The sequence below is a fragment of the Nanorana parkeri genome, unplaced genomic scaffold (genome assembly GCF_000935625.1).
Source record: "Nanorana parkeri isolate BGI_ZX_2015 unplaced genomic scaffold, ASM93562v1 scaffold1064, whole genome shotgun sequence".
NCBI lineage: Eukaryota > Metazoa > Chordata > Amphibia > Anura > Dicroglossidae > Nanorana > Nanorana parkeri.
The window spans coordinates 86,649-96,633 of NW_017307332.1; the positions used below are offsets into that span (position 1 = coordinate 86,649).

General features: G+C 38.8%; 1 protein-coding gene across 1 annotated transcript in view; it reads left to right on the forward strand.

The window, feature by feature from the left end:
• Positions 1-3,566, forward strand: part of NKX6-1 (NK6 homeobox 1) — a 5,164-nt gene extending 1,598 nt beyond the window's left edge. Inside the window, exons 2-3 of the mRNA XM_018567566.1 lie at positions 212-384; positions 3,318-3,566. Of these exons, the coding sequence (XP_018423068.1) occupies positions 212-384; positions 3,318-3,566 (422 nt within the window). The remainder of the gene's footprint in view (positions 1-211; positions 385-3,317) is intronic.
• The last annotated feature ends 6,419 nt before the right edge of the window (positions 3,567-9,985 follow it).

Here is a 9,985-nt window from a genome sequence, read left to right on the forward strand (position 1 = left end):
TATCATCGTTGCCATTTTTAGAATGGAATTAACTAAGGCAACATGTTTTCAATTATCACAAAATATAGATTGTGATACAACAATATGAAGTTGTTATTCAATTACGGTACCTGATTGTTACAGGTCTTCCCTCCTCACAATACGCCCAATTGAAGGGTACAGATGAGGGCACATGCCATGAAATTACATGCCCTATGTGTTATCCTTTCAGATCAGGGCTCAGTGCTGCTGGATAAGGATGGAAAGAGAAAACACACGAGGCCCACGTTTTCCGGGCAGCAGATTTTCGCCCTGGAAAAGACTTTCGAGCAGACGAAATATTTAGCTGGACCAGAGAGAGCCAGGCTGGCATATTCCCTGGGCATGACCGAGAGCCAGGTCAAGGTGAGTGCTTAATCAAACTCTGTATATAGCCTTTCCTTGATTGTTACAGAGTACATATACAACTTTGTTATACTGGATCCATATAGGTATTTTTTTCTATTTTTTTTCTGTTATTCTTATCTACAAAAATACGTTATCTTATTTTTTTTTTGTAGTTATAAAAATAAATAATGAACAGAAGAAAATGTAGCATTTAATGGAGTTGCATTAGGGGATCCTTGTCATAATAAGGGGATGCTGATTTTTATATATTATTACTACTGTTTCTATCTATCTATCTATCTATCTATCTATCTATCTATCTATCTATCTATCTATCTATCTATCTATCTATAATTTATAAGACAAATATACGTAAACATAACTAAAGCAGTGTTTGTACTTTCTGACAACCAACATGTGTTTGTTAAATAAATAAATAAATAAATAAAATAGATCAAAGTGTAATTAGAGATTCTTCCAATCTCATTTTATTTTTGAAGTGAGAGTCCCCTGAGCCAGTGTTGACACCATTATTTTATTAACATGCTTTTTTTTTTTTTTTAAATACTCCTGAATGTTAGATGATGAGGATATAGGAAATGTCTAAAAAAGGGAGCCACTTGGTGCTGCATCCCCAGGAGGTCCCATCCCATCACCCCGGTGACTTCGCTGAAGCGCCAAGCTTGTTGCAGCTATTGTACCAAGCAGGGAAAAGTTGAAGGAGGAAAAGAGGAGTTTTAATTTTACTGGTGGCACAATTGTAGCTGGATCACCTGTTGCTATTGTAAGACTTGTCTTGCGCCGTGTCACTGTGTTATCTGGAGGCGCTCATTTGTCATGGTAAATGTCTGATAGTGAATACACTACAACCTATTCAGTGATCCCAGGCAGGGTTCTATTCTCCCCCCTCAATTCCCAGGCTCCCAGCAGCTAGTTGTACACACACCTGCTAGAGTGAAAATCTGACACACATGGAATATATATATGAAGGGTGAAGGGGGTTGTATTTATTGGTATTCTTCAGAATAACGCTTTGGAGAGGGATTTCAGTTTGCGAACTGTGTTAGCTGCAAACGTTTAATGCAGTTCAGGAAAAGTTCCATTTTCTATAAATTCCCCTGTGCATGATTAGGTGTTCGAACTCACAAAAAGTTCGCTGGCATAGGGAACGAATTCTACAGTAAATCACCATCCTTATCGAGGAAATAAATTGCTAGGGTCTGTTTGATGACATGCAGTAATATATTAGAAATAACACCTCATTTTAGATATCTAGATATAATAATATCTTGCGCAGGTAATAACAGCTTAATATATAGGTTTATGATTAGAGATAACAAAATATTCGTTTAATATACATACATAATTGGATCTTAGTGCAGGGAAAGACTTTTGGCCTTCTTGATCTGGCTGGGGTGTCATGTAAGAGCTGGACGGCTGTCCTCCTTTCAGGTGTCCTCACTTGGAAGGCTCTGTAGATGGCGTCACTTCTTAGTATTTCCTATAGAATGCACTTTCAATCAGCCACCTAGGTTTATAATAGTCCCTCTATTGAAAATAAAATCCTACATATTGAGGCTGATTTATTCTTACTAGGTGAGATTCTTCACTCGATGCATTGTTCAAATGGAACACCAAACCATGCACAGATTAAACAGATTAAAAGAACAAGAACTGGAATTTGCTTTTCACGTTTGGATAATTGAAGTTAACCTTCACTCAATTTGAGTGAAGATTCTTAACTACTATAGTAAATAAGCCTCCACTGCAGGAACTAGGATCTCCGATAAATGCAAATACTTCACTATTATTTTTAGTTCATCAGCCTTCAAGGTTTTTTCTTCAAGCGAAAGTTTTGGATCTGCACATTCACTTGTCTGCTTAAAAAAGGCCTATACAGTTCACAGGTATTTAAAATTAAATCACGGCTGCATGGGGCGTATTTATAAAACTGGAGAAAATAACGTTTATCCAGCAAACTTGCTTACAATAACCAATCAGATTAATTGGCTCAGTTCACAAAGCTAACATGAGGATCATCATTAAAAAAATGTTAGTTTATTTTCAGCTGAGTCCAATGAGATTTAAAATAAAAAATAGCTGCATGGCTTAAGTAAATAACACTTATCCTCCTAAAAACATTTTTGTGAATTGAGCCTAATGCAGTGAATAGATAAAAGTTGCAGAACAGTCTTGGAACATGCGATCACTAACTAATGACCGATCAGGCTTCATCCTTTGTGCTCCATGGAGATAAAACAAGGGGGGGGGGGGTATTTATCAATACTGGAGCTGAGAAATCTGAAGCAGTTGCCTATGGCAACCAATCATCTTCTCTCTTCAGGTTGTTCAGTTAAATTTTGAAAATGAAAGGTGGATGCTGATTGGTTGCAATGCACAGCTGCTGTCTGCTCCAGTTTTGATAAATTCCCCATAAGGTATTTTTTCTACAGAAATTTGGGATCACACCATGCGCCCTGTTTAATAAAATACAGGGCTATACTGTATAATACCCATTCTGTTTGGTGCCCCCTGAGCTAGTACTGCATAATACCCATAATGACTGAGCTAGTACTGCATAATACCCATTTTGTTTGATGCCCCCTGTTTTTATAAATGACTGACACTATAGTACTGCATAGTAGCCATTCTGTTTGGTGCCCTCTGTTTAATAAAATACTGGGCTAGTACGGTATCATACTCATTCTGTTAGGAACACCCTGTTTAATAAATGACTGGCATATACTGTATAATACCCATTCTGTTTGGTGCACCCTCTTTTTTTAAAATGACTGGCTTGGTACTCTATCATACCCATTGTGCTTGGTGTCCCCTGTTTAATAAAATACTGGGCTAGTACTGTATAATACCCATTCTGTTTGGTGCCCCCTGTTTAATAAATGACTGAGCTAGTACTGTATAATACCCATTCTGTTTGGTGTCCCTTACAGGTATGGTTCCAGAACAGGAGGACCAAGTGGCGCAAGAAGCACGCAGCAGAGATGGCCACTGCCAAGAAGAAACAGGACACTGAGACCGAGAGGCTGAAAGGAGCTTCAGAAAACGAGGACGAAGATGACGACTATAACAAGCCCCTAGATCCCAACTCAGACGACGAGAAGATCACCCAGCTCCTGAAAAAACACAAGTCAAACAGCTCATTGCTCCATCAACAGTCTGACAATGACAGCTCATCTTAGAGAGCCGCGGAGCCCAACCAGCTTGGGCCAGTGATGGGACAATAGACGTGACATGGAAGCGACAGCCTGAGAATCCTCTCTGATCATCTTGTCCTTCCACCATCAGCACTGCACCTGTAGCCAGGGCGAAATAAGGCTTTTTATTTTGTGAGATGTATATATATTTTTCTAAACTCTGAAGGCGATGAAGGAACAGACTTCTGTGTCAATACGCTTTTACACACCTACAAGCAAGTTACATACAGCTGATGGCTGACATTTTTCCCCCCTTTTGCCCAGCTGATCACCTCTGGAGGGAACAAACAGTCCCTGAATCTACATCCAGACTGTTCAGGAATTGGCAGTCCTAGCAAAGGATTCACTAAATCAACTCGTTTGAAGGCTCTTGTAAATAAATAGTGAGTCACTCTGACCAGAGGTTACTCCACTGTGAATGTTTCAATGTAAAGTAACTGTCTTTTGTGTTAAAAAAAAAAAGGCAAATGGGGATAAAGGTAGGGGGATCACGTGTCCCTCCCTTCCACATCTGCTACTTTGCAGCCATCCTGACCCTATAGTGTCCAGATAGTTAAAGTCTGCTCATTGCATAGCATCTTTACCCCCCTCCCCCTCATCAATCAGTTACTTTTTATTTGGTTACACAGTCCTTGGTATTTATTACTAATTAAAAGTATATATTTGAGCATAGAGTGGTATTCAAGCAATGCCACCGCCTCTTAATGCAATCGATCAATGCTACTACTTGCAGGGGATCCAATCCAGACTAGAACCTATATTGCAATACAAAACTTTTTTTATGCTAAATTTACTATAGGGTATGTAAATTCTTTTTAATCTATAACTACACTGATATATTGGCATCTTAAAGGCTATTAATTTATATAAACGTATTTCAGTTTTGAGAAGCGTTGAGAAAAAAAGACTTTTGCAAAAAAAAAAAAAAACCCCCATAAAGTATATAATGCACTTTTTGTTAATGAAAAAAAAAAATATGTTCGAGGTGGCTAAATGGTAAAGTCAGCCACTGAAGATAAGGAACTCTAAATAATATGATCTCGTAAGAGATCTCATAAAAGTATTTTAAGAACAGTATTTCTTTTACATTCTGTTTGAATTTTGTTTTTTATTTCAGCACTTTGTTTTTTCTTGTCTGTATATGTTTATTATCTTCAGTAAAACATGTGTTTTCTTGATTCCATTTAGATTTGTATGGATGACACTTATGTTTCCCGTTATTGTGTTTTTTTTTTAACACACAGATTCACGTGGAATACAATAATAAATGACCCACTTCATTAAACGTGCCATGAATATGTATCTAAGGAATTGTTATGTATTGGAAAATGGGTTTCTCTGCCCAGATAAGACAAATAATACCAGTGTGTGGCCCACAGCCTACATTAAAGTGACACACATCTCTCTCTCTCTCTCTCTCTCTCTCTCTCTCTCTCTCTCTCTCTCTCTCTCTCTCGCTCTCTCTATTATCTATCTATTTATCTATCTATCTATCTATCTATCTATCTATCTATCTATCTATCGATCGATCTATCTATCCATCTATCTCGCTATTATCTATCTATCTAGCTATCTATCTATCTCGTTATTATCTATCTATCTATCTATCTATCTATCTATCTATCTATCTATCTATGTATGTGTTTTTATATCTTGTTGTTTGATCAAATAATTAAGAAAACTGCATAATTTCTTTTACACCACAAATATTTTCCACATATATTAATTTGGAAACAGAAGACTGGGACATAATTGATAGGTGTAAACTTAAAAAAAAACATGATTTTTGTGATTTGTGCCTTGTTTTAGTGTGCAGTCCTCTACCGATATGACAGCATTCTATGCTATGGTCATAAAAGATAACTTGTATCCATTCTCGCCTTCTAGTAACAAGTCGTGTGTAATGGGACAACGTATCCATGTAACTGATAACTGTTAAAAAGCAGAACAAATTCACAATTTACAATACTTACAATCTACACATTTGCGGAGAAGCACAGAATATGAACATATGACATGATAAAAAAGAACCCAATGAACCAAGGCATGGGGACAGGATTGTACTAGAACTTCTTCACCTATTAGTCTATTTAAATGCCGTTTATTACACCTTTTTTTTTTGTATTTAAAGCATGCTGGCTTTGAGAAAAGACTTCCGAAGGCGCTTGTACTAAATGGATGATACTTGTGCAGAAAACATACAACGGATGGGGTGCAGACAAATGTTGACTGGCCACTTGTGTCCTATTAAGTATGGATTGTAAATGTGCTTTTTATGAAACCTAGCGCATTGGATTGACTGCACCAAAACGCAATCTGTGTGAACACTCTCAGGTAGTGAACAATCTAGGACAACATAGCTGAACTGGAAAGTGAGCTGAATGGGAGAATTTGTCCAAATCAGCTATTTTGGCCTAGATTGTTCATTTCTTCTGCCTTCTCCAAACTCTTCACCCTTTTCTGAATAACCCTTATATATGACATAAAAAGGGTTCAAGCACAGCTTACAAGTCAAAGAAGTACCGCACAGCAGTGGCGTTGTACAGCACACACTACTTCACCATTGCTGTACCATCACGTTTACTTATGGCAGTAAAAATACTGAGTATACACACTGAAGGTATCCTGTATTACTTTCATTTTTTCCTTGAGGAAGATGGATTAACTACACTGGCTCGGCAGTCTTGTGTTCAGTTCAAGGACACAAACAGGTTTAAGGAATATCATTATATATTTTCCTTTAAACGATTGGATACCTGAAATATTATGGTACTTCCTTAGTAAATAGCCACAAATTCAAGCGGGTGAGCTTGGGAGTAATTTTGTTGCATTCTAATAAGTACCCTTTATACAGAGTTCTTTTTACTTTATAGTACTTTTTTTATCACCTAATTAATAGCACTCATTATTGCCATATGTAATTCATGTAATGCACTGTGTAATAAAGGGTGCGCAAAGACTTCCTCAATGTTACTCAGTAATTGATTTCAGCAGAACAGCGCCCCTAGTGGACACATGCCATGGGTAGATAGATGAAAGTAGTCACTCGCATTCCATGATATTGAAGTTAATGCTGTTTATTGACTGAGATAACACACATCTCCTTAGCGACGTTTCGAGACCATGCGGTCCGTCCTCTCTGTTTGCCTGAGGACGGGATCGCATGGTCTCAAAACGTCGCTAAGGAGATGTGTGTTATCTCAGTCAATAAACAGCATTGACTTTAATATCATGGAGTGCTAGTGACTACTTTCATCTATCTACATTTCACGGAATCATCAGTTGTCACCACCGCACCCACCCAGTTGGATTTGGGTTTTAGTCCGGTCAGGAGTGCGATGGGACAGGAGGATTAAGAAACATGCCATGGGTAGGTCTGCAGGTTTAAGTGGCTTTGAAAGGCAGCACAAAAAAAAAAAATAGATAAGTGAAAGTGAAGTGTTGTTAGCTGGAATTAAAAGAATAGAGCCAGAATCTGACTGGTTGCCATGGGCAGCACAAATACTTCTACACCCAATCCATTTTGATTGATTAAGCCTACTGTTCCTCATATTACCTATCTTAAAGTGACCTTTTTTTGTGAAAATTGAAGTTACCAAAACAGTAGAAAAATAGAAAAATGTAAATACTTATGACTCTTGCTGTCAAGGTCACTCTGATGTTGAAGCATTATTCTCTGAAGTAGGGATGAGCTTGGGTTTGGTTGGAACTTGAGAAGGAAGCCAATCAGCTGCAGCCAGGGCATTTCCCTATCTTCAGCTGCACATAAGCACATAAACACATGGGGGGAAAATTTAACAAAACTGGAGCAAACAGATTCTGGAGCAGTTGCCCATGGCAACCAATCAGCATCTCTCTTCAGTTTGCTCAGGTAAGATTTGAAAATGAGAGGGAGAAGCCGATTGGCTACATTGCAAATCTACTCCAGATGTTGTCTGCTCCAGTTTTGAGAAATTCCCCCCACGGTGGCATAATTTACCTTAAATGGCCACATGGCCATATTTGGTCAGTGGCATTGACTGGAACACCCCGGCCGCAGCTGATTGGGTCAGAACTGACAACTTTCTCCTGGTTGCAGATAAACTCAAATTTGGCCTGAAACTAAGCTTGTTCCCACTTCAGAGAACAATTCCTCATCATCAGAGTGCCCTGGGCAGCAGGACCCATAATTATTTAGGTTCCAACCAAACCTGAACTCATTCCAATGTCGATGTCTGCTATGAAATGTTACTTCCAGGAGTTTTGATCTCCTGTGTACCCCTCAGCATTCACTGGTTTCTCCCACCCACATCTACCTACATACAGGAACAGAGCGGCTTTCTCCAATGTGGGCAGCAGAAGAGGTAACTATTTAATTTTTTTTTAAAGGCAAATTGTTTTTGCAAACTTTCATTTTTCGTGACAGAATCGTGAAAAAGGCTCTTTAACCAATAAAAGGGAGCAGTGCAAACAAGATAAAGTACACGGGTCAGAAGATCTGTCAGTGGCTGGATTAATGTCTGGATTGATTTAAAATGCAATACAAAATTCACTGTAGATTTAATCATTTCTGCCAAGTTTTTAAATGTCTGGATTAACTTTACATTTTTATAATACATTAACTCTGGCATAGACCATGTTGAATAACTATCTCAAACATCCAGGCACCGGGCAGCGATGAGAAATTCCATGCCGTGAAAGCGATTGGAAGTATTAAGTTAACAGAATAACTAGAAAACCCAAATCTGGATGAAATCAGATATTTATGGGTATCTTGTGGCAGCACATACATAATGCACATTGATAAAGACTTCCTTAGCAGTCTCCAAATGTTGGTGATGGAAATTGTGCTGTATGAGATTGAACCAGTAGATATCTGTCTGGAAAGTGTGCATGTATACTTGTTATTCTTTGTTGCCTTTTGCATCAGCCATATTTCATTTTATTCATTTGCCATCTTTCCTAGTCTCTTTCTCTTCATTAGAAGGAGGTGATGAGCGTGGTGCTACCCTATGAGGTTACTGATGCAATCATCATCTCACAGGAAGTCACAAGTTACTTGTTTTAAAGCCCAACTAAACCTGTAGTTTAAAGCAGCTATGGGTACATCAAAAGAATAGCTGTGTAGAGTCCTACAGTTCATTTTCGGTAAAAAGCAGCCACAGCCTGAGGAGAAAAGCCTGTCCTCTGCCAGCATGCTGCAGGGAAGGGTCTTACTTTTTGTGTTCAAACAGTGGTTTCTCTGCAGAGGTCTGACACCCCCCCCCCGATGAATTAGAGCTAGCACTCTTTAATAAGCAGGGGCATGAGCTTTGCTGACCTTAGAGCTATAGATATGGCTGCCAGCACACTATAGAGTTGACCTTTGTGTAGAACCAATGGTCTCTCTGTAGACGTTCAACACACCCCGTGCTCAATCAGACCTATAGAACTGCAAACAGCAAAACTCATGCTTCTGTTAACTGGACAGCACTAGCTCTGATTCAGCAAGGGATGTGTCAGACCTTTGCAGAGAGACCACTGTTTCAACATGAAGAGCAAAACCCTTTTCTGCAGCATGCTTCCAGGGGACAGGCTTTTCTACTTTTGCTAGGGCTGCTTTTCAAAGAAAATGAACTGTAAGAGGTTGACCTTCTGTCATGGGGTGTTTAGCTGGTTTAAACTGAGGGTTTCGTTGGGATTTAAAATATGCAACTGTCTATCAAACAAGAAATAAGAACACAGAACAGCCACATTGTTCTGTGCAGTGATGGTCTATGCTCCTTATACAAATGTAGCAGCATAATGACATACTAAGAGTGAGGTGTTAAATGGTCTCTAAACTGTTTAGCAAGCAGAGCTGAAGCCAAGAGGTCAAACGGAATCTCAGGTCCTGCATTGTGCTCGCACAGTAGCTGGGAGACCTTCTGAAAAAGCCATAAGAAACAGACTTGCAAGAACGCATGCACATGATAATTTTTACTTGCCATGTTAGAGTGTTTGCAAAGAAAAAAAAAAGTTCAGCTTTAGCATGTGTCAAGTATGACAAGCATGGTTCTATGTAAACGTACCCTAAACCTAACCCTGAACCTTAATCCCTAAACCTTCAAATGTTACAAGAGTGTAATTTTAGCCTATACGTAACTTCAGGCCGGATTCACACTGTTCCGTGTTCATACAGTGGACATGGTAATGCACACATGCCGGTATAAATGGGTCCATATAGTTTCTTTTTCCCTTCCACACTAGACTGCAGTGTATAGATGTAAACCAGCCCCACAGGAAACAATGTAATTCCTGCTTGAAATAGATTGCTGCAAATATTGACAAATGGGAATAGGCTCTTAATCAGTTAACCCTAACTCCTCAACTTATCCTTTAAGCTTAGTCTAAATTACTTATCCCCTAGATGTAACCCTTCTACTTTGCCTAAATTACTTAACCCA